The following is a 23,635-nucleotide window of genomic DNA, read 5'->3' as shown; positions in this document are numbered from 1 at the left end:
AAGGGAAACTGTGTAAAGACGTCACTGAACGTAATCACCAGGGGCACTGCGTGGTGTCTGAAATCAGGAAGCTCTAGTTTCTAGCAGGTGTGTTTTCTGACTCTGCAACCAGAGAATTTTCCATTTTCTGTAAACACCGAATTAACAGAAAAGACCAAAATTGTCTACTTTTCTTGCTTGAAGAGTTAGAAGGACTTTTCTGTCACTGAAATTCTAGATTGAGTGTTGGAAAACATCCTTTTTGTTATTATTATTAGAGCATTCTAGTCATAAGTGATAGGTTCATCGTCACGAAGTCATGCATGCGTGGAATTTGATTTCCTGCATCTCAGCCCCCTGTGCCCCTTCTCCCTTCTCAAGCATCCAGATGTGAGGGTGACAGTGGTCATACCAGAGTCATCCTGTCCGTCTTTAGGAAAGTAACATAATTCAGAACTAGGAAGTGTCCACTCCGTTCTTTTTTCTGTGGTTCAGAATTCTGTGTAAGTGTGTGCTTGTGATTTTCTGGTTTAGGAGTCAGTGGGCCAACAGAGGCGCAGATTGGAATCGGCTTAGCGACACAATCCTCGTGATGGCTCCAAGGTCTGTGAGCTGCAGGGTTTAAAGTGCCATTATGCTGTCGTTGGAGTGACAGGGAGTGATGAGGGCAGAGGTCATGGTGAGAGCTTGCAGCTTTCAACGATTCGATTGCTCTTGTTCCAGGAAGGTTCTAAGAGGCGCTAATCCCATCGCGCTCGGAGGCCCCAGCGACATGCATCACTGGGCTGAACTTGGCTTCCCAGAGCCCTGTGTGCAGACTCAGGCCTTTGTGTTGGCTGTTGCTTCCGCATCAAGGTGACACTCTTTTTAAAAATATTTTCTTAGTTGTAGATGGAAATAACTCTATTTTTTTAATGTGGTGCCGAGTGTCAGACCCGGTGCCTCACATGTGCCAGGCACTGAGCCACAACTCGGCCCCAAGGTGACATGCTTGAGCAAGATACCTCCAGGAAGGAGTTCCAAGGCTGGGTGACACCTGGCTTGTCCTCAGGGCACTGGTGGAATTCTTTTCTAGTCTGGGCTCCATTTGTTCTTGCTCTTGTTTAAGAAGGAAGAGGTGGTGTTTGGGGTGTGAGCCAGGTGTGAATAGCCTTGGCTTCTGGCCATTTCCCAGTTTCCCTGTGTCTGGGTGACTGGCTGCCAGTCTGGGTGAGGTGGACCCTGTGGGGCACAAGATGACACCCTGGGGCATGTGGAGCCAACACCAGAGCGTGTCTTTGGGGTGTTTTTTCTTACTGGTCCTTATGTGAGTGTTACTCTGGGCCTAACAGTACGGGACACACGTGTCTCCCGGGTGAACACACGTGCAAACACACGGGCGTACTGGAAGTACTGTGCTGTTAGGAGCGTGTGGTCGAAGCCTCCAGAGGCCTCTCCTCTTGATCCCCAAGACTGTCCATGGGCTGCTGCAGGCAGTCACCTCCTTCACAGGGTCTGCATGGTTGGTCCTACTATGGAGTTGGCAATACTAAGAATGCACCTCTGCACAAACAGCATGCCAGGAGGCAGAGCCAAGTTGAAACACTGTTAACTTTGGAAAGCTTTCCGACTCCAGTTTTCAATCTAGATATCACTATCACTGGACACGGGAGACTATGCTCTGAAAGACTTACCGGACAGACGTGCCTGCCAGGCAGTGCCGCCGCGGCTCAGGGACCAGCAGCCTTTCCCCGAGAGTGCGGTGCCCTGGTGTGTGTGCAAGAAGTGCTGCGGGGATCCGCTCCTGCCGGAACGCCTCCTTTGACCCTTCTAGTGTTTGTGGGGTTTGTTAGGGGTCTTCTCTCCTTGGGATGTGGATATGCTGAAAGCCGTCCTGCTCCGTGGACGGTGCTGCCTGTGTGTGTGTGTGTGTGTGTGTGTGTGTGTGTGTGTGTGTGTGTGTTACCCAGATTGTGGACTGCAGCCGGGTAGGCCTCTTTCAAACCCGCCCACTATTCTTGTTCTTTCACGCTTTCCTGGTGTCTGACACACTCTTCAAAATCACTGTCCTCTTTAAATTCTAGAGAGATGGCAGGCAGGGGTAAGGGAGCGAGGGAGATTTGGCCTGAGACTGATCACTGGACGGTGAAGTTCCTCTGAGCTCCCACACACCTGCAGACGAGGTCCGAACTGCTGGTTCAGTAGCGTGTCCAGAACCGAGAGTGTCCCAGGCTGGTGAGAGGGCTGGAGCCTGAATCTCCTGCCAGCTTCCTTGATTTTTGTATTTTAACTTTTTAAATAGTCCCCATATATTAGTCATTTATTTTTTAATGAAAAAATGCTTTAAGAGCCAAGGTCTTGCTGTGTGGCTCAGGTCAACCTGAACTCCTGGACTTCATCAGTCTTTTCTCAGCTTTCCAAGTAGCTGGGATGATAGGCAAGTGCCACACACCTGGCTTACTCGTCTATTTTTGATATTTAAAGTAATAGAGTACAATAGTTATTTGAGATGTCGCTTCAGGCTTCAGAATACTTGTTAGTATTGGCTTTGAAATCAGCAAACAAACGGATGGTTAAATGTGACGAGAGGGGTTTCCAAGTCTTTGATCTGAAAACCTGCAGGTAAAACCGTCCTGGGTTCCTGTAGAGGAGGTAAGATTGTGATGCTAAGGAAAGCAGCTCAGTGGGCAGGAGGCGCTGACAAAATGTCCCGCAAGAGGCTAGTGCGTCTCCCGGGCCTGCCGACGCCTGGCCCTGTCTGTACACCCCTGTGGCGCGTGCAGATGACCGCAGCTCTGAGCCTCGGGAACCTTCCTTGCTCCCCAGTGTTCACGGCTCCTGCTGGGGTCCTTGTGAAGACGATGTGGACCTCAGAGCACTTTGTGGTGGTTCATAAAAGTGTTTGAAGGAGTTGCAGCTATTTTCCATATCCCAAAAGGCTTGCCCTCTTTTACAACAAACAACTATATAAAGTAATGAATTCTCTTACTTTAAAGAAAAGGAATTTAAGTTACTGACTTCTTGCATTAGAGAAAATTTTGGCTTTCCAGGGACGGGTTTCTGGACCTTCCTAGGTTGCTCTCATATTGTTGGTTTTGTGGTGACTTGTCTCTGGAGAGAGGTAAGAGAAGCACTCGGTTTTTAGAGTTTTAAGGGGAGGGTTAGCTTATTCAGATGTGTCAAGGAATGAGGAATCCAGTGTTAGAAAGGAATGAGGAGCCCAGGTTTGTTAGAAACCCAAAGAGACTGGATTAAACAAAAACAGTGTAACACATTTTTATCCAGAAAAAGGTGAGAGAGGAGTTTAATGGCCTCGTCTCTCTGTAGTGTTAAGAAGTGATGACCCAGAGGCTCCTGAGGCTGAGGCAGGAGCATCTCAAGTTCAAAGCCAGCCTCAGCAACTTAGCAGAGTCCCTAAGCAACTCAGCAAGACCTGTCTCTAAATAAAATTAAAGGGCTAGAGATGTGGGCTCAGTGATTGAGTGTCCCTAAGTTCAATCCCCAGGACCAAAGAAAAAAGAAAAAAAAGGATGATATCCTGGAGCTTGAGAAGACTTTTTTCTCAGAATCTCGAAACACCTTTGCTCCCTGTTGAAGGAGGGTGGCAGTGACTCGAGGGGCGAGCAGGGAATGCTGTGGGGCAGGGTGGCCGGGACTTGCGGGAAGGTTCCCTGAGGTGGTGACTTGTTACCAGCTCCAATCTTGAGATCCAAGGCTGCCCCAGCAGAGGGCTCTCACAGTGGGACTCAGGGGAGACGGCAGTTACCACTTTCCTCTACGGGAAGTCGGTGTCAGTGAGTGTCCCGCGTGTGGAGGAGGCGGATGGCAACGACCTCGGGAGAGGACAGGGAGGGGGAGAGGTCCTGGTGGACACAGCCGCTCCAGGTCATCGGGGTCCTCCTTGGCAGGACCCCTGAACTATTTGTGCCAGATTCCCTGTGTGCTCTCTGTGTCACAGTGTGGAGAGGCCACAGGGAGTGCGTCTTGGGAGAGGGGAGGCTGGTGCTGTCTGGCATGCTGGATGTCTTCTGCTTCAGTGGCCACGTCCGGCCCTTTCTAGTTCCTGGATGCCATGCATCCTGAGCAGGCCGAGGGTCCCACGCCTGGTCTCCAGGCTGGCTCGGCCTGTCCGGGGCCTGGTGTTCAGAGTCCCGAGTCCTCGGTGCAGCCTGGGCTTTCACAAGGTGTCTGCTGAAGGACTCTCCTGCCCTCTCATTCCCTCACACTCCAGCTAGGTGGACGGCGTTCAGCACCCGAGGTCCTACCTGGCCGTGTGTGTCGCTTGTGGTTCTGGCTTGAATTCTAATGTGGGGCATTCCGCCATCTGTCTGTCTGTTATTGATCTGACATTTTGCTCAGCTGTTGTCTGCATGAACGATGCTGCTAGGCCGTTCCCTTAGATGCCTCCTTAGAGAAAATCGTGCAGATGTGCACCAGGACTCCAGTCACCCTAAATCCAACCAGATGTCCCCGCTCAGGTGAAGACGTCGGCTGGGGCCTCTCCTTGAAGACGTGACCCCCACCCAGTGTGACAGGGGTCACGGTGACCCCAGTGTTTCTCTGTAGCTTCACCATGGAAGTCTGCGTTCTGATTGGTCAGCGCTGGGAGGACCCCTCTCCTGCCTGGCCTCTGTCCCAGCCCCTGGGCTGGTCTCCAGCCTTGGGCTTCTCCCAGGTCTGACTCACCTGGCCTGTGCAGCACAGGGGGTAGCTGTCCTCTGGTGCGTCCCAGCCACAGGGCAGACATTCTGCTGACGAGGTTCCGTGGCGCTTCCTTGGTGTCGGCAACCCTTACTTCTAGGTGTTTAGCGCTCTGCTGTCTGTTGCTGGGATAAACCTGCCAAACTTCATGGCCCCCCAACAAGAACCCCGAGGCCACATCCCTGCATCTGGTGGGGAGCGCTGGCTGTCCCCTGGGAGGCGGGTCTGCTGGCCTTCCTTACAGCTGGGCATCTCGTTCCTCTGTGAGCTCCATGGCAGGAGCTGACATGGCCTTTGTACTCTCAACTGGAAGTCCCTCAGTGTCACCGCAGGACCCGGCTGCTGTAGTTTCTGACCTTATGAACCCAGCCTTGATAATGAGAGCCCTCGAGCCTTTGCATAGTGTGGACTGTCATTACTCTCAAGTAAACCCAGCATTGGCCTTCTGGGTCCAGTGGCATGCAGGCAGTGGATTGGGGGACACCGGGACAGTGTCGCGTGCCCATGTGCCACTGTCTCGCTATCTGCCGTGTGTGAGAGCGCCCACTGCTCCCTCCTGTCTTTGTCAGCCTTTGCTTTGCCAGGTTTTTGCTCATTTTGGTTTTAGCCCTTCTGTAAGTGTGAAGTGGTATCTTGTTGTTATTTCCATTTACCTTTTGGAACTGGGGATTGGACCCAGAAGCCCTTTAACTACCAAGCCGTATCTCTAGCCCTTTTTATTTTAAATTTTGTGACAGGGTCTCTTTAAGTTGCTGAGGCTGGCCTTCAGTTTCCAATCCTCTTGCCTTAGCCTCCTGAGTCTTGGTGATGACAGGCGTGAGCCGCTGTGCTTGTCCTATTTTGGGTTTGAATCATGTTTTCCTAGTGGCTACTATTTCTGGTTGTCTTCTCATGGGCTTATTTGCTATACATTTATATTATTTGGCAAAGTGTCTGGTTAGATCTTTTGCTCATTTTTAAACGTTGGAGTGTGTGATTCTCATCATTGAGTTTGGAGAATCTTGCTTTCTGTACCCTGAGTCGACTCTTCTGTCAGAAATGTCGTTCACGATGTCCTCTCTCAGCACATGGACTGACTTTTCCTCTTCTTAACAGCGTCTTCTGCACAACTAGCTTTTGGTTTTGATAGTCTCACTTATTGATTTTTTTCACTGAAGGATGATGCTTTTGGTGTCAGCTCTGACCTTGGATGGGGTCATGCCTCGGTCTGGGTCCTGCTTCTCTGCAGCCTGGAGTCTGAGCCTCCGGGTCACTGTCTCTCCTCGGGGCTCAGGAGACGCGCCAGGGCTGCTCATCCTCTTGCTGGTTTTCTTCTCCCACCTGTGCGTGCTCCTTTCCTCGCTGCAGAACGTGTCCCGTGACCTGTACACATGTGGCGCTTTCGCATCTGGGTTGAGGTCCACCTCCTGTCTCTTTGACCTCGTCTCCCGTGTGTCTCTTTATCTGTGAAACCTCAGCCGGCGCCTCCCTGGGGAGTTTTGCAGTGTGAGCGGGAAGGACGCGGCAGTGACGTTGCAGAAAGCATCACTTTCCAGTGCCCCTCCCGCTTTCCGCCTTCTTTTCTATCAGTGAAAACCTGAGTGTCTGCTACGTGGCATGCGCTGAGGATGAAGCGTGTGGCCGCGCTGAAGCCACAGAACCAGAGCAGACCCTTGGTTTTCAAAGAATCCAGAGTCTGAGGTGCTAGGAGACGGTGCTTCAGGGACAAACTGAATGTGAGATGGAATGAGCTGAATGCTCGAGAGATGTCAGCAGGGTGACCACATGTCCCAGCTCAGGTGAAGACATTGGCTGGGGCCTCTCCTTGAAGATGTGACCCCCATCCAGTTGTGACAGTGTCACGGTGACCCCAGTGGCATGTCCATCCTCGTGCCGAGCCCAGCACTGGTGGACGTCTGCGGCTGCCACACTGCAGGGTGTCGATGAGCTGGCACTGTCGGGTTCCGTCTGGATTGTGAGGGAGGGACAGGCCGTGGAGGCTGCGGCTGGGGAAGTGTAGCCTCCCTCCTAGTGGAGAGCTTCAGATAGGGTCACGCCTGGACCGCACGGAGGAGGTCCCCACCAAGAGCTGAGAAGACCAACAAGTGGTTGCAGATGGTCACTCTGCGCTGAGAAGCCCCTGCTGCCAGGAGGGGCCGGTCCTCGCCTGTGCTGCCAGCTCCTCCTCCCAGAGAATATGGGATGTACGTGAGGGCGAGAGAATTTATGAAGGAGCAGGCTAAAGACATAAGACAGTGCAGAATTAGACCCATGACTCCTTTCAGAAGGAGGATGCCCTCCAGATGAATGCTGCCCACCTCACTTCCTTTAGTAGGACTCGGTCGGTCCCCGGAGGGGGTTCACTTCAGCTCTGGGAGTTCTGCATGCGTCGTGATGAGGATGCTGTGGAGAATAGATTGTTGTACAGTGGCCAAAACAGGGTGGGCTGGATGTTCCGTTGGCGGGTATCAGGAATTCTCAGTGCAGTGGGTGCTGTGGGCTCTTGCCTGGGCCGGCCGGGCTGGTCTGTGAGGGTCCTTCATGCACTGCCTGCCTTCCTTCCAGGGACCTCATCCCCATCGTTGCTGCTCTGGAGTACAATCAGTGGTTCACCAAGCTGTCTTCGAAGGATCTAAGACTGGTGAGTGACTGAACATGTGGCAATGTTGCTTGACTTAGCTGAGTTTCAAAAACCTCATAGTTGTGGGGCTGGGATTGTGGCTCAGCGGTAGAGTCCTTGCCTAGGACACACAAGGCGCTGGGTTTGATCCTCAGCACTGCATAAAATAAATAAATAAAGGTATTGTGTCCAACTACAACTAAGAAAAATATTTTAAAAAAATCTAGTAATTGTGTAAAAAAATTTTTTTTCTCTCATGTTGGTAAACTGCATACATTTTATTTCTTGAGTAGATATTTTCCTGTAAGGGATTTGCATACCATTTTGTAAAATTTGTAATGGAGATGCTTCAGAGAAGTCCTTCCTCATGAACAGAAAGACACACTTAGTGTAGCATTCAGTACGCACTCATTCAGTCGGCAAAAACTGTTGACGTTACATCAGCACAGCTGCAGATAGTGAATTCGATGCTCCTGTTCTATATTTCCTCTACATAAGGTTGCCCTTACAAAAACTTTCAGGAGGCAGTGGCGCATGCCTGTAATCCCAGTGGCTCGGAGGCTGAGGCAACTCGTGAGGAGGATCATGAGTTCAAAGCCAGCCTTAACAAAAGTGAGGTGCTAAGCCACTCAGTGAGACCCTGTCTCTAAATAAAACACGAAATAGGGCTGGGGATGAGGCTCAGTGGTCAAGTGCCCCTGGGTTCAATCCCTGGTACTCCCCGCCCCCCACCAAACAAACAAACAAAAGGATTTCAGGAACTATGAAGAGGTAGAGTTGGTCTATATGCCCTTTCTGGCAAATTTACATGTAAGCAGAATGAAATTGGAGTGAAATCTTGTTAGTTTTCACAGGAGATGGGGAGAGAAATATTTGTCTGTTTTCCTGTGGGAACAGGATGCTCGGTTGGGGATCCTGCACGTTTAGGTAGTTTATGGACAGATACCAGGCAGCTTCCTGGTGCCTCAGTTTACAATGAGAAATAATTTAGATATTGTTTCATTGTAGGCTCCCATTTCAACGCCTCCAGATTTCAGAGGCCATAGAACCTGGAGGTTTAGGATTTTCATAATGAAAAGATAGGTTTTGAATTGAAATGTGGATCTACAGAAGAGGGGGGTGGAGATTGGTTACTAGGGGGCCACTTGATTCCCTGAATTTACCAGGATTGGGGCAGGTGTGAGTCTTTAAGCTGAACTCCTTTGGGGCCTTAGGACAAAAGTGTGGCCTGGCATCAGAATCCGAGTCTCAGTTAACTCTTCAGCAGCCTGTGTGACCTTGGAGAAGTTGCCCCAGCTTCCTGCTTACCTATGACTGCGAGCGGGCTCCAGCTCATGTCTTGCTCCTCTCTACCCTGTGTTTCTCAAGTGCACGGCTCGTGGTTGCTACTTGGTAAAAATTGGGTTAATGGATATAGAATAAGTTCATTGAATCAATGGATGAGTGAATATAGCCACAAAACTAATTTGCGGGTTGTGGAGATGAGTCAGTGATGGGTGGAGAACTTGTACCCAGTCCCTGGTGGGTTACAGGCATTTCATAGCTGTGGTTCTTATTGTCACACCTGTACCAGCAAAGAGGCCGAGAAAGGAGCTCGGGTGGGGTAGGGACTGTGGGAATTGTATCTTCTGGGCTGCTCTAGTGTCTGAGCCCGGATGGAGCTGAGAGCCAGGAGCAGGGCCAGGGATCCCTCAGGGAACAGCAGGTAGCCCCCGGGAGAAACCTGGGAAGAAGCCTCTTATTTGCTGTCTGCTGGGTGGGGCCGTTCCCAGGAATGAACTAGCGGACCTTACAGGAGGGAAAGAGGCGCGTTGGTGGAGTGAGCTCAGCCCAAGGGTCGAAGGATCAAGGGAACAGGAGCTTGCTAAAGTCAATTGCTCATGACCCTAAGAGTTCTAAAGAGACCGTGCTATCCTCCTGCTTATGGAAATCATCCCACTTCAGTGGTATGGGGGTGTGTCCAGGCCCTTGGCACCGGCACCCCCTGCCCTTCAGCTGCCCAAGTGTGTAGCACACCAGGTCTGTTAGGTGCTGGTGAAGCAAAGCAAGCAGTGCTGTGTGCTTCCTGGGCATCCTGGGATGGAGGAAGCCATGCCGCAGGATGGGAGGCGGCCGGTACCACTCTCCCAGGAACTGAGACTTAATCAGAAACCAATGTGTGCACATATTTTCAACATTTGATATTTTAAAATGAAAAGTGATCTTTTTGGATATCGGTGTTCAAATCTTGAAAAGAAAATTCCTTATGTTTTTCACCCAAAAATAAAAGGAAGAGGTGCTTTGTTCTCCAGTGGTATTGTGGTGGGCAATCTCAGAGCACATTTTAACGTGGAGTTTATTTGAAGGACAGGATAACACAAAGAAGTACGTTGGTTTTTTGGATTTTTTAAAACTTGAAATGCAGAGAAAAAAATAAGTGGTTTTCTCTCAAGTTACACGGACTACCTGGATCATTAAGATTTAATACAAGGGTTTCTGTGCTAAGGTACTTCATGTAAAATATGACTTACATGCTCAATGCTGATTTTATGAAGCAAATTAGCAGCCACTAATCCTGATCTGAATAGAGGATTTAAAAGAATCCAACTGTGCGATGAAGGTTGTATTCCTGTCCAACATTCCTGATTTGTTAAAAGAGTGGTGAATTACCATCTGCCTCAACTTTCTCGGTTTGGTAACTCAGGCAGGTCCTTGCACGTTTTGAAAGTCTTTAAAGATGATATGACTGTAGCAGGTAATGTACGTGGTTCCTTTCAGCCCTAAAGTTCCATATTTATTATTTTGTACTAGTTCATTTATGGCCTTAACTTGATCCTAGTTTTTTGTTCTATGCATTTGATTTTTAATTAAATGCAAGCTCTTAGCCACTGAATTTAGTTATTTTTTAATAGTTTTTTTTCTGAGCCAGGGCTGAGCATGCAGGAGACGTTTGAGAGAACTGTGGCCGTAGTCATGTTCTGCTCGGTGCCAGGTGTGTGTGCACGGCTCTAAAACATTTCCTCTCGATTCCTCATTGTAGATGCTTTTCATGGAGTGATGCTCAGTAAAAGTGAGCCGGATTAGTGTAGTCAAGGATGACTTGTCACAACCCTCCCATGCTGGTGTCTTAAGGAGAAGTCGGACACACTTTCCTTCACTCTCTGTAATAAACTTGTGTTACTGTATTCATAACCAATGTGTAAATCTTGAAAGCCTGGCTTTGTGAATTATCCTTCCTGATGCTCTGTGAGGTAGCTCAGAAGAGGCAGCGCTTCGAGAAGGAGGATCCCTGCAAACGCATGGCCCAGGCAACCCCTTTGTGCCTGGACAGCACAGGTAACCAGCTGCCTCAGGTGTGCCTCGTGAGTCAGTCAAGCTGGTCGGGGCCGCCGTCAGAAAGCCCCACTGTTAGCATAATGCACACTGCGGGCATCAGGTTGGCTGGAATCAAATTTTCTCTTCATCTGTCCCTGAGGACACATTAGAAGCCCGGGAACGGTGGAGAGAGGCACTGTGGACCGAGTGGAAGTGTGAGACCATAGATGCCGGGGACTTGGGGTCTCCAGGTGAGGCTTGACTGGAAACGTGTGGTGCAGGCCCTGTCAGACTCCGTTCCACAGTGGTCAGTCCAGCTGGGTCTTCGTGATCTGATAAGTCAGAGGACTGTTAACATTTTATGTGATATTTTAAGGCAAGAAAGTGCTTTGATTGTTGCGTGCCTGGACTCACACAACGTGCTTTCTCTTATCAATGCGCAAAGGATTTAAATAGACCCTAGGTGGTAATGAGCTTTTAAAATAACTCTTAATATTTGAAAAAAAAGCTTTTCTATATTTAAACAATGAAGGTCATGTGCTACCTTTAGTTTTGGAATAAGGCAGAATATATATAAATAAATATAAAACATACACAAAAATTGAAAAGAAAGAATCAGGTACAATTCTCTCCCTATGATATGCTTTTCCAGGGTTCATAGCTCATTTTAATAGTAATCTTTCTTTGGGGCAGATTGAACCCCTGGGCTCTTAACCACCGAGTCACGTCCCCAATCCTTTTTTATATTTTATTTAGAGACAGGGTCTCACTGAGTCGCTGAGGCTGCTGGGCGAGCTTGGGAGCCTGCTCAGCCTGTGGAGCACCACGGCTGGACTCAGTTACAATCTTGTTCATTCTCTTTTTGCATTTTCTTCTAACATTACATCCTAACCTTTCCACAGCTATGATGATCATATAGATACAAGATGTCTTGAAAACGCATGGAACACAGGCCAGGGTTTAACTCTTTCCTGTCATTGAGCTCTTGCCCCCTCCCCAGTTACAGTATGGTGGCAGCGTCACGATACCAGCCACCACGTGCTTATCAAGCTCCCGGTTAAAATGCGTGAAACCTTTCCACTTGGCTTTCTTACCTACAAAAAGGGGTTGGCAGTCCTTAGCCAACAGTTCATCGTGAAATGCTCCTGAAGGGCTCAGCGCAGGGCCTGTCCCCTGCAGAGCTCCAGAGGACGTGTCATGTCACTGACCCCTCACTAGCCGTGGTCTTCAGCTCTCAGCTCCGCACCTCAGCTTCTTTGGGAAGCCCTTTGGGAGTTCCCAAGCTTGGGTGACATGGGCCAAGGGTTCTTGTACCCCTACCAAGATGGCCTCTTTATTATTTCACCTTAGTTGTGTATTTCTTTGTCTTAGCCTGTTGGGACTGCCTATAACAAAACACCATAGACTGGGTCGCTCATAAACAAGAGGAGCTTACTGTTCATAGTTTCGGAGGCTGGGGAGTCTGTAATTAAGGCCCTGGAAGATTCGGAGTCTCCTGGGGCCTGCGTTCCTGCTGGTGGTGGCCCCTGAAGCTGTGTCTCCACATGGTGGGAGGGGCAGGCAGCTCCCTGGGTGCTCTTTGCTCAGGGCAGTGATCCTGTTCATGACTAGTCACCTCCCAAAGCCCCACCTGCTCCCACATGTTGATTGAGTTTCAGTAGAAGTGGGGGCTGTCGACACGCCAGGAACATGCGTTCGACACAGGAGTGGGGGCTGTCGACACACTGACTGTGCGTTCTTGTCGTCGCTCACCCGTCACGGGTGCGCTCTGTCTTTTCTGTCCCTGCGTCCTCACGGTCCTCGTTGTGACAGTGTGAGCGGTAGGTGCACTTCAGGAGCTGTTGAGTGGGTTCATGGGTGAGTGTTCTGTTGGCTCTAGACTTTGCATGACACTGCTTTGTAACAGTGAGGTGGCTTTCTTTTGACTCACGGGATGGTCAACAAACGTTTCCGTTACAGTCTGCTGACGTCTGCGAACAGATCTTAAGGGTAGTGAGTCGGTCCAGTCGGCTGGAAGAACTGGTGCTGGAAAACGCTGGACTTCGAACGTGAGTATTTCCCTGAAGGTGTGAGCGGGCGTCAAGACTCGGTGGTGTTCACTCTTTTAATCATCGTGTAGATCTTAAAACTCCGGCCTGCGCATATGTTCAGTTCTCCTTGCTGGAAAAAACAAGAAGCAATCCCGTGCTGCCCTCTCTGTCACGAGGGCCAGGACTTGGCCTTTACTGTGCGAGGGAGGGTTGCTTGGTGTTTGTGGGGAGCCAAGGCTGGTGGTCAGCAGCGTGGACCTTGACCGAGAACCTGTCCTTGGCAGTCCCCTGGCTCTCTGCGACTCAGGCACTGTGCTCTGGGAAAGGGTGACAGTGGTACCTTCCTTGCAGAATGGCAGAGGTGAGGTGGGTTGAGGGACACGCGCAGAGCACAGGACAGGGCCTGCCCTGTGGTGGGGGCCGCTGCCACTCCCAGGATCATGGTCGCTGGCAGTGGTGACGTGGCTCTGTGTCTCCTGAGGCTTTCCTGCTCTGCTTGGCTGGTTCAGTCACCTTTGTCCCCTCCTGTTGACCCTGACGTGGCCTTCACCTAGCGGTGGGGGTCACACCAGGCCTCCTGGTTCAGAGCACGGACGGTGAGGACGAAGAGTCCCTGTAGCCTGTGACAAGCGTTGGGTTTTGTCATCCAAGTTACATCAACCTGAATGCAACGTGGAGAGCGGTTTGTGTTTTGTACAATGTAGAGTAGTGATTGTAGCCTTTAGCTCAGTAATCAAGTGATCAGTTGTATATCCACGAGTGTTGCAGCACATGAGAACTGAGTGGCCGCTGGAATTTCTATGACAAGCAGGTCGAATCCAGGATTTTTTACAAAAAAATTTATAAAAGATCAAGTAGTACCGTTGATATCATAAAGCATGTGTCTTTAAAAGGGCAGTGGTGTGTGTTCTGTTTGCTTTTGAGTGATGTTGTGGTGACTGGACGTGAGCCGTATTCTGGCTGTGCTTCCTCTAATGAGTCATTAGTGGGGTCAACACACGTGTGAGGTGCAGATTGATGGCGTAAAGGGGGTTTCCATTGTTTAGACCTCACTATTTTCATTGTGAAACATTTCATATGAACAGTTTTACATCCTCTTTATTTACTTGGATATTTACTCTTACTGTTTTGTTTACTTGCAGAGATTTTGCACAGAAACTGGCCAGTGCCCTCGCACATAACCCCAACTCAGGGCTCCACACGATCGACCTTGCTGGCAACCCGCTGGAGGACAGAGGTACCGCGGCAGTCAGGGTTCCCTGGACGCCGCGTCGTGGGGGAGAGGGGCTTTATTCCCACAAAGACGGGCATCGGGCTAAGTTACAGTTATGCTATAAAAGCTGTTGATGCGATTTTTGCTTCTAGTTCTCACCTTTTGAGAGAATGCTCGTGTTACAATTTCATTATTTGATCAACTTTTTAAAAAAAAAATGATACAAAAAAGAAGGAGAATATTGTTGTTCAAATGGTCTATTAGTCATCAATTGCTGCATGGCCAATCATCACACGTCGGGTGGCTTAAAACGAGGTGGAAATGTCATCTCGGGGTCTCCGGGCCGGCGGGGTCTGGGTCTAGGGGCTGCTCTGTGCCCGGCGTCTTGTCCAGGGCTGAATGTGTATTGGCAGAGGGGCTGTGGCTGCTGTGGCCAGGGTCCTCCCCGAGTTCCTGGTTGTGGCAGGGTTTATCTCCTTGGGGTGCAGCACTGCTTTCTCGCTGCTGCGGCTGGAGCCCACTTCCTGCCCCTGGAGACCGAGCTCAGGCCTTGCCCACAATGTGGCACTTCTCCCCGTGGGGCACAGCGGGAGCACAGCTCTCTGGCCATCAGACCAGGCAGGCTGACCAGGGCAGTTTCCCTGTTGATGAATTTAGAACCAACCCATGAGTCATGGAGGTGGTGAAATCCCGTTTTTTTGGGCCAGTCTCGTCCCATTGCAGGTGCTTTCCAGTGTGGGAACCTTGGAGGCCATCTTAGGGTCCTGCCCACCACAAATACCTTTTAATGTTTAACTAAAGTGTCAGACTCAAGGGAGGGTGAAGGCTGGGGCTCACGTGGAGGAAGAAGGCTTCAGTAGATGAGGGTCGGTGGGGTCAGAAAGGGAAACCTGAGGCTCAGTTCTCAGAACGTTTTCTGTGCAGATGCTTTTTGGCTTTGTTGAGTAAGGGCCTTTTCTCTTCCCATGTCACAGACTTGATGAAGATTAATCATTCCACTGGACGGAGGGACTGAGAGACAGTTCTGCTTTTCCTTCTTGGTGTGGTCAGTGTTTTGCACTTAGTGTGAGACCTGGTCCGTAGTCAGTCTACATTTTCTTTAAATTGAGTTTGATTTCACTGAGTCTTCATTCTTGTATGCAGTTTTAAATACCATGGTGAAGTTGATGGAGATTTCATTTCCTCTTTAGAATGAGATGACGTCAAAGTAGCATTTCTGTGCTTCTTCCTGCCAGGGTCCCTCGAGTCCCGACTCTGTCTTTCCACCCTCCTGCGGCCCATTCACAGGTGTCATGGTGGAGTCTTGATGGGCGCTCTCCTTGGCCTCTGCTAGGTGCTGGCCCACTCCTTCGGGTGGTTCGTCTTCTGCGGCTTCAGTTTTTGACACCCCAAAAGCCATTTCCAAAGTCCAAAACCTCCCCCATGTCCACTTCTCTGCTCCTCCATGTCCATTGCTCTCCTGCTTCCCACCTTCCTTCTCTCTGGAGGAGCCTTGGTAATAAAAAGCACTGTCCCCCTCCTCCTCCCCTTCCTCCTCCCTCTCCTCCTCCCCCTTCTCCTCCCCTCCTCCCCCTCCTCCTCCCCCTCCTCCCCCTCCTCCCCCTCCTCCTCCCCCTCCTCCTCTGCCTCCTCCCTCTCCTCCCCCTATTCCTCTTCTTCCTCCCTCTCCTCCTCCCCCTCATCATCTCCCTCCACCCCCTCCTCCGCCTCCTCCCTCTCCTCCCCCTATTCCTCTTCTTCCTCCCTCTCCTCCTCCCCCTCATCATCTCCCTCCACCCCCTCCTCCGCCTCCTCCCTCTCCTCCTCCCCTTCCTCCTCTTCTCCCTCCTCCTCCTCTCTGCCTCCTCCTCCCCTCTGCCTCCTCCTCCCCTCCTCCTCCCTCTCCTCCTCCTCCTCCTCCTCTTCTTCTAAAAGAATTATCTTTTAATGAAATTATATGACTTTATTACTAATCTAAATTTCAAGTAATCCAAAATTTTTCTCAAGTGACTTCATAAGGTCAAGCAGAATGAAGAGTGGACATCATAATGCATTATAGACACATGCTGATTATGATTTACAGACAATCATTACTTATGAACCTTTTTAGGAAACCTAAAAACAGTGTATTCTATATTTTTTTAGGAACCATAAAGGAGGTTTACTAAATTAAAGTGGTGTATTCAAAATACAATCAGCAAGTAAAAGAAGAAAAGTGAAAGAAGTGTCTATCTATGGTTGTGTGTCCTTGCAGTATACCTCTGCTGCCCTTGTTTTGTGGTCATTCTGTTTTAGACTGGTTTCCCCACATCATATTGCTAGAACTCTACAGGCAGAAACGTGTTACATTTTTAATATTGATGCTCCAAATTAACAAGGACCTATCTTAAACTATTTTCTACTATGTGAGTCATAACGATTCCAAAATATACAAGTATTAGAATTTTGTATGGTGTTACAGGCTTTTAGGTGCATACATGATGAATGAGGTTAAATTTGCAATGTCAAATTTAATTTTCCAGTGTTTATAAGTTAATAACATCAGATAGCAAATTACCATGCTAAACATTTTATAATTACTTTTTTATTAGGCAAAATGCTTCAAAGTAGAGGGAGCTATAATAGTTTCTTTTTGAAGAGGAAAATTAAAATTGGATTTTTTTTTCTAATTTTGACACATATTTAAAAAATCACAAGAAAGGTAATTTCATCCAGTAAAACCTCTAAATAAGTTTTAATGGTAAATTCAGTGTTTCATTCACAGCTCCAAAGTATGCCTTTACTTTATTTTGGGCAAAAGTGTGCATTAAGCAGTTCTGGCCACAAGAAAGCATCCCCTGGCCTTTTCTTTGTAGGACAGTTTTCTTGGCCATCAGTTGCGCTGGGTGTCACTGTGTAAGGACTTCAGAGCACACAGGGAAGGTCATTTTATTTTCTTGATTTACATTTCCTAGGCTCACGTCTCTCCCTCTCTGAGCTCTGCTAACGGGGTCCTTGGTATAAGAACTGGCCACCTTTCTAGGGATTGTGCGATCCCCCACCCGTCTCTTTCCTAGGATAAGCGCATCAGCCTTCCCTGGCCTGGTTGTTGTTGACATCGGCGTTTTTGGGTGGAGATCATTGGTTCTTTTTTTAATTCCCCAGAATGTAACTGTGCAGAGAAACTTTGACCAGGGCAGCAGCTCACTTGTCCAGCTCCACGTCACTCAGGGTTTGTGTGGGTGGCCTGCGCCATGGCAGGCCCAGGTGCTGCATGCATGGCCGCATCTCCTCACAGAGCCTTCTCTGGGGGGCCTGATGGTTCTTGCTAGGTTAGCCGGACTCACCCAGCTAGTGTGCGTGCAGGGTGCTGGGCAAGGGCTCTCCGTGCCTGGACTCCAGTGTGACTTCTGGGCCTTTTCTCCTGTTAATAGATGGATATTACAGGAATAGGGGACACCCCCAGGTCTCCCAGCCTGATTTCAATCCAGGTCTAACTGATTCAAGAGTATTGTTTTCTCACACTCTGTAAGGTACTGACTGCACCCCTAAAAAGAGAATGTGGAAAACTGGTACCTGAAGTGTTCCTATAAGCAAAAATTCTGTAATGTATAAATAAAAACATGCCACTCTTGAACATGAATAATGTTTGCTTTTCAGTTAGTTATGCAGTGACTTGATTTATATAAGGGATTCTCTTCTGACAAAACTACATATTTTTACTTTAGTTTAAATCCGAAGGATGGAGAGAAAATGTCATCAATCAATTTAGTTCTTTCATTATTTTTGGTACTAGAGGTTGAACCCAGAGCCTTGTGCATGCAAAGTGCGTATTTTACCACTGAACCAACCTCTGACCCTCTTATTATAGATATTACAAATGAGCAGTGCTGCCCTGAATTACGCATTCCCTTTCATCAGCATTGGAGAGGGGTTTCTTTAAAGAAGAAATACGTTTATGACTTATGCATGCCAGGAAATGAAAACCTTTCAGGAAAGATAGTCTCTTTTGGATTTTTGTAACACATAAGAACCTGGCACCACTTCATCTTACTATCACCAAGGCCTATGGCATATGATTTGTAAAACAAGTCATTGAAATAATTCATTATTTCTCTCTAGGATAGAGAACCATGTTTTTAATTAGATGTGCTCTTAATTAGCCATTGTGTATTTCCAATGACTTGTCTGGAATTTGAAGAATAGATACATTAGCTAGACTCTCTGTGCCTTTCATTTCTGTCCTTTTAATCCTGTTTACTTTTAGATCTGCTTTTCAAAAAGCAGAACTATCCAACCTGACTCTCGCTTTTATCTGAATTTAGGCGCTTCGCTGTGAGTCCTTTTTGGTTTCATGGCTTCTAGAGAATATTGCTGGATCATCTGTCCTTTCTGGGCACCTCCCTTTTTATACAGGGATGAAAAGGTGGGCGGTGTCCCTGGCCGGGTAAAGCTCTGTCCTAGCCCTTCTTTGGCTTGAGCATTTCCAGGATTGTGTGCTGCTATGAATGGTTGACATATAGAAGACTATTAAAAGATTAAAATTGTTGTCTTCTCAAAAAATGAAGTGAAATAAATCAATTGGAATATAATTTTTGAGTTTTAGTGGTAGATTTTAGCAGAAATAATTTTGGTCATATAAAAAATATTTTTGGAATGATTGAAAGAAGAATGTGGCTTTCAGGATATTATTTTTTTATTAACATCATTATAGCCTATGCTTTGCTAAATAACAGGAAATATTTGATGAGTGGGCGGTGATAACTCCTATCAAAATTTAAAAGTGGAAATCTAATATTTTTCTACTTGAAGTACATGTGCATTCAGAAACGTCCATAAATCCCAAGTGTGTTACACAAGTTCCATCGCTGTAACAAAAAATCCGAGATAATTAATTCGTAAAGAGAATGGTTGGGTTCTGCTCACAGGTCTGGAGGTTCCAGTCTGTGCCTGAGTGGCCCCTTGACTTTGGACCTGTGGTGAGGCGGCACATCATGGTGGAGGTCACGGCAGAGAGCGGTGCTCACACCACGAGTCAGGGAGCACTGAGGAAGAGACTGGGTCCCAAGGTTCCCTCTGAGGGCACGTCCCCACTGACCTGAAGACCTCCCATGAGGCTTCCCCCCTGAAGTTTCCACCACCTCCCAGTAAAGCGACTGTAGGGACCAAGCCTTCCAGGACCCAGACTGTGGGTCTTAGTGAAGTTCAGCACAGCACGCACTCCTGCAGAACCCTGCCTGGGCTGCAGTGGAGCGTCCACAGCCCCCCGGGCTTGCAATGCTTGGCCCCGTGTTGCCCGTCCCTGCCCTCCACAGCTGAAGAGAAGGTGCTGTTCTGCCCTGTGCGGTGACAGACCAGCTTTGCCAATTCCTGAACCAGGCAGCACGGGTGCATATATGTCTGGCGTCTTGGCTTCTCTCTGTGGGGAGCTTTAGGTCGCTTACTGTTCCTGGGGCTGACAGTGAGCTCAGTGCCTTGGAGCTGGTTAGCAGTGAAGGGCCTGGTTCAGTCCCCACTGAGGCAAAGTAAATAAGAAGAAACAAACAGCATGGAGGGCTGTAGAGGTGACTGGTTTCTTTCGTTTCTTAGTGGGGCGACTAGGGATTGAACCCAGAGGTGCTCCACCACTGAGCTCCATCCCCTTTAGGTTTTGAGACAGGACCTGGGCTCAGTTGCCCAGTCTGGCCTCGGTCTTCTGAGCAGCTGGGATTGCAGGAGTGTGCACCACCTGACTTAGACATAGTCTTCTTAGCATTGTTTAATTAAATGCCTTCTCCCCAACCCCCCGACACTCTGGAGAGAGGCAGGGATTTTCGGAACATCCAACACTTCATGCTTAGTCAAGATGTACAACTTTTGCTATTTTCACGTAGTTATTTCTTGTAAAATCTGGTAAGATTTGTAGAGAATTCGGGGTTGTGTAATAGAGCAGCAACCAGCAGTGACTCCCATTGATGCCTGGAATCTCAGACTTAGTCTAGGGGAGCCTTTGCTTGTTAGGGTTTTAGGAGCCTCCCTAGAACTGCCCCCGGGAGGTGACAGCCCACCTGCAAGTGGGGTTGCTTGAGGGACCGTAGGGAGGGCCCACAGTCACCTATTACTCATTTCCCCCAGAAAACGCTTTACGTTCATTACAGCCCTCGAGTGAGTGAGCTGGTGTCTGTCTTCCCACTCCAGCCATTAATTTTAAATACTATAAATTCTTGTCATTCCAAGTTAAAAACCTGACTGTAAGAAGCTGAAACATAGCTGGGTGCAGTGGTGCATGCCTGTGATCCCAGTGACCTGGGAGGCTGAGGCCGAGGCAAGAGAATCACAAGTTCAAGTCCAGCCTCAGCAACTCAGTGAGCTCCTCTCTCAAAAGGGGCTGGGGATGGAGCTCAGCAGTAGAGCCCCCCTGGGCTCAATCGCCAGTACCGTAGTGGGGGGGGGAATGGTTAAAACGTGCTTGTGCCCTGTCTGAGGTGGCTAACCATAAGCCAATTAAGTTTAGGAATCCACGTGTTAAAAGTGAAGCTGTTATCTGAGTAGCTAATATTATTCCATTCTTGACTATAATTAAGTAGTATGCAGCCCCTCATCCAGAGGAGATCAGCTCGTTAAGACGGAGGTTAAATAGAAAAGGGGGAGCAATTATTTTGCCGTTTCAGGAAGATTTGCATTTTAGATGGGACTATCAGAAGAGGGTCACATTTGACCAGAGAAAAAATGTTGGTAATGGTCAAGTTTCAGATACTGTCTTGTGGACTTTGTCCACCCCACAGGTTGGGCAGAAGGGAAAGGGGCACATGGTAAATGGCTGGAACATAGCCTCCGGCTGCAGACAGGAAAACATGGTCACTTCACGGGAATCACGTTTATTTTCATGTACTGCCAAATACAACTGAGAACTCGAGAAGTCTAATAATCTCTTTTTCTTTCTTTCTCAGGTGTGTCCTCTTTAAGTATTCAATTTGCCAAACTCCCAAAGGGATTAAAGCATTTAAATTTATCTAAAACCTCACTATCATCTAAAGGTACAGTATATCTCATCTATTTAACACCATGTCTCTCTTTGCCGCTGCCCGGATGAGTCGTTGAAACTCCTGTTGTTGTGGCCCTTCCCTGAGAACGCGCATCCCATACTCTGCAGTCCTAAGATAAATACGGTGTGGACTCGAAGCCCCAGGTCTCCAGTGTTTTTAGAGTGGAGAGTCTGTCTTTGAGTCAGCGCGTGCCACCTGGCTGCCTCAGCCTCCATCCCTGCCCTCTCCCGGGCGCCTGGGGCCCTGCTGTCTGTCCCCGCAGACGCGTGGGCTTTGCCATGGGGGCCGCCTCTGCCAGGCCTCTCCTCCTGGCTGTGCCTCCTCGCTGTCTCCTCAAGTCTGGAAACGGCCTGCTGTCCCCCCAGATCCCTCCTGACTCGCCTCCTCCTGTAGCTCATCCAGGGGCCCACCCAGGCCTGGGAGCTCTCTCCTTATTCGGCCACACTGTCACCTCGTGATGAGGTCGGGGAGTCCCCTGCTCCATCCTGCCTTGGTGTCTGCGCACCCCGGGCCCCGAGCAGCCTTCCTCTTGCCCCAGAATTCCTGGGGGCCCCTGTGTATTGCGCAAGAGCTTCGCCCGAGACCTCTCTGCTGAGACGTGTCTGCTGTTCCCGAGGCCACCGCCGACTCGGCTGCGCTTTCTTTGGGGTAATGCTGGACCCCACATGTGACGCTCCGTGCAAGCGCTGGTCTCTCCTGGTAGAGTGCGGCCCTCCTCACAGCGGTGCCCCTCTTTCCTCTGTGCCTTCAGCACCTGGCGCAGGACATGGACCACTCTGTGGTGCAGGTTTCTTGAGCGGAACGGCTTGGTGGTTCTGGTGCAGACCGTCTTTGGAGCATCGTAGGTAGCAGCGTCAGTCTTGTCAGGTTGCCTGAGACTCGGTCCTGGCTTTTACACTTACATAAACATGTTCTCCTCATCTCTTCTTCCCCGGGACACTTACTGGGAACCTGAGCTCCTCGTCGCGTTCTTCCCTGGTTGCCTCATTTGTGGGACAGAAATAGAAGATCTGTCTCCACAGGTAGAGGGTTAAATTAAATAATATAAATAGAGTGTGGTTTCTGGAACTAAGGTCAGCAGCTGCTGTTGACTCTTAGGACCACCACCCTTAGGACCACCACCGTCACTGTGAACGCTATCGTCACTATTACTCTCACATTACCAATACCAATGCCCTCACCACCACCATCACCACCATCAACATCACCACCACCTCCACCATCACCACCATCACCATCACCATCACCACCACCTCCACCACCACCATCACCACCATCACCACCTCCACCACCTCCACCACCACCACCACCATCACCACCACCACCACCATCACCACCATCACCACCACCACCATCACCATCACCACCATCACCACCACCTCCACCACCACCATCACCACCACCACCACCTCCACCATCACCTCCACCATCACCATCACCACCTCCACCACCACCACCATCACCACCTCCACCACCACCACCATCACCACCATCACCACCACCTCCACCACCATCACCACCACCTCCACGACCATCACCACCATCACCACCACCACCACCATCACCACCACCACCACCATCACCACCACCTCCACCACCATCACCATCACCACCACCACCTCCACCACCACCATCACCACCACCTCCACCACCATCACCACCACCACCACCACCACCATCACCACCACCACCATCACCCCATCACCATCACCATCAGCACCACCACCACCACCATCACCACTACCACCACCATCACCACCACCACCACCATCACCACCACCACCACCATCACCACCACCACCACCTCCACCATCACCACCACCTCCACCACCACCATCACCACCACCACCACCACCACCACCATCACCACCATCACCACCATCACCACCATCACCACCACCACCACCTCCACCACCATCACCACCACCACCATCACCACCACCACCACCATCACCACCACCTCCACCACCATCACCACCACCTCCACCACCATCACCACCACCACCATCACCACCACCATCACCACCACCTCCACCACCATCACCATCACCACCATCACCACCACCACCACCATCACCACCACCACCACCTCCACCACCACCATCACCACCACCTCCACCACCATCACCACCACCACCACCACCATCACCACCACCACCACCATCACCACCACCTCCACCATCACCATCACCACCACCTCCACCACCACCATCACCACCACCACCACCATCCACCACCACCACCATCACCACCACCACCACCTCCACCATCACCACCACCTCCACCACCACCATCACCATCACCACCATCACCACCATCACCACCATCACCACCACCACCATCACCACCACCACCACCATCACCACCACCACCACCTCCACCATCACCACCACCTCCACCACCACCATCACCACCACCACCACCACCACCACCATCACCACCATCACCACCATCACCACCATCACCACCACCACCACCTCCACCACCATCACCATCACCACCATCACCACCACCACCACCATCACCACCACCTCCACCACCATCACCACCACCTCCACCACCATCACCACCACCACCATCACCACCACCATCACCACCACCTCCACCACCATCACCATCACCACCATCACCACCACCACCACCATCACCACCACCACCACCTCCACCACCACCATCACCACCACCTCCACCACCATCATCACCACCACCACCACCATCACCACCACCACCACCATCACCACCACCTCCACCATCACCATCACCACCACCTCCACCACCACCATCACCACCACCACCACCATCCACCACCACCACCACCACCACCTCCACCATCACCACCACCTCCACCACCACCATC

At 49.9% G+C, this 23,635-nt stretch overlaps 1 protein-coding gene across 9 annotated transcripts in view; it reads left to right on the top strand.

Moving 5' to 3' along the window:
• The window catches only part of CARMIL1 (capping protein regulator and myosin 1 linker 1), a 244,063-nt gene that overhangs the window by 115,026 nt on the left and 105,402 nt on the right, over window positions 1-23,635 (top strand). For all 9 annotated transcript variants that reach the window (XR_014022096.1, XR_014022097.1, XR_014022098.1 and 6 more), the window contains 4 exons: window positions 7,204-7,279; window positions 12,512-12,600; window positions 13,725-13,819; window positions 20,683-20,769. Coding sequence is in view for 4 of the 9 variants with exons in the window: in XM_081295124.1 (XP_081151250.1) it covers window positions 7,204-7,279; window positions 12,512-12,600; window positions 13,725-13,819; window positions 20,683-20,769 (347 nt within the window). In the remaining 5 variants the exon portion in view is untranslated. The remainder of the gene's footprint in view (window positions 1-7,203; window positions 7,280-12,511; window positions 12,601-13,724; window positions 13,820-20,682; window positions 20,770-23,635) is intronic.

Source organism: Spermophilus citellus, assembly GCF_964194105.1.
Source record: "Spermophilus citellus genome assembly, chromosome: 5".
NCBI lineage: Eukaryota > Metazoa > Chordata > Mammalia > Rodentia > Sciuridae > Spermophilus > Spermophilus citellus.
Note: the sequence above shows the minus strand (reverse complement) of the source record. Positions and strands in the feature narration are given on the sequence as shown.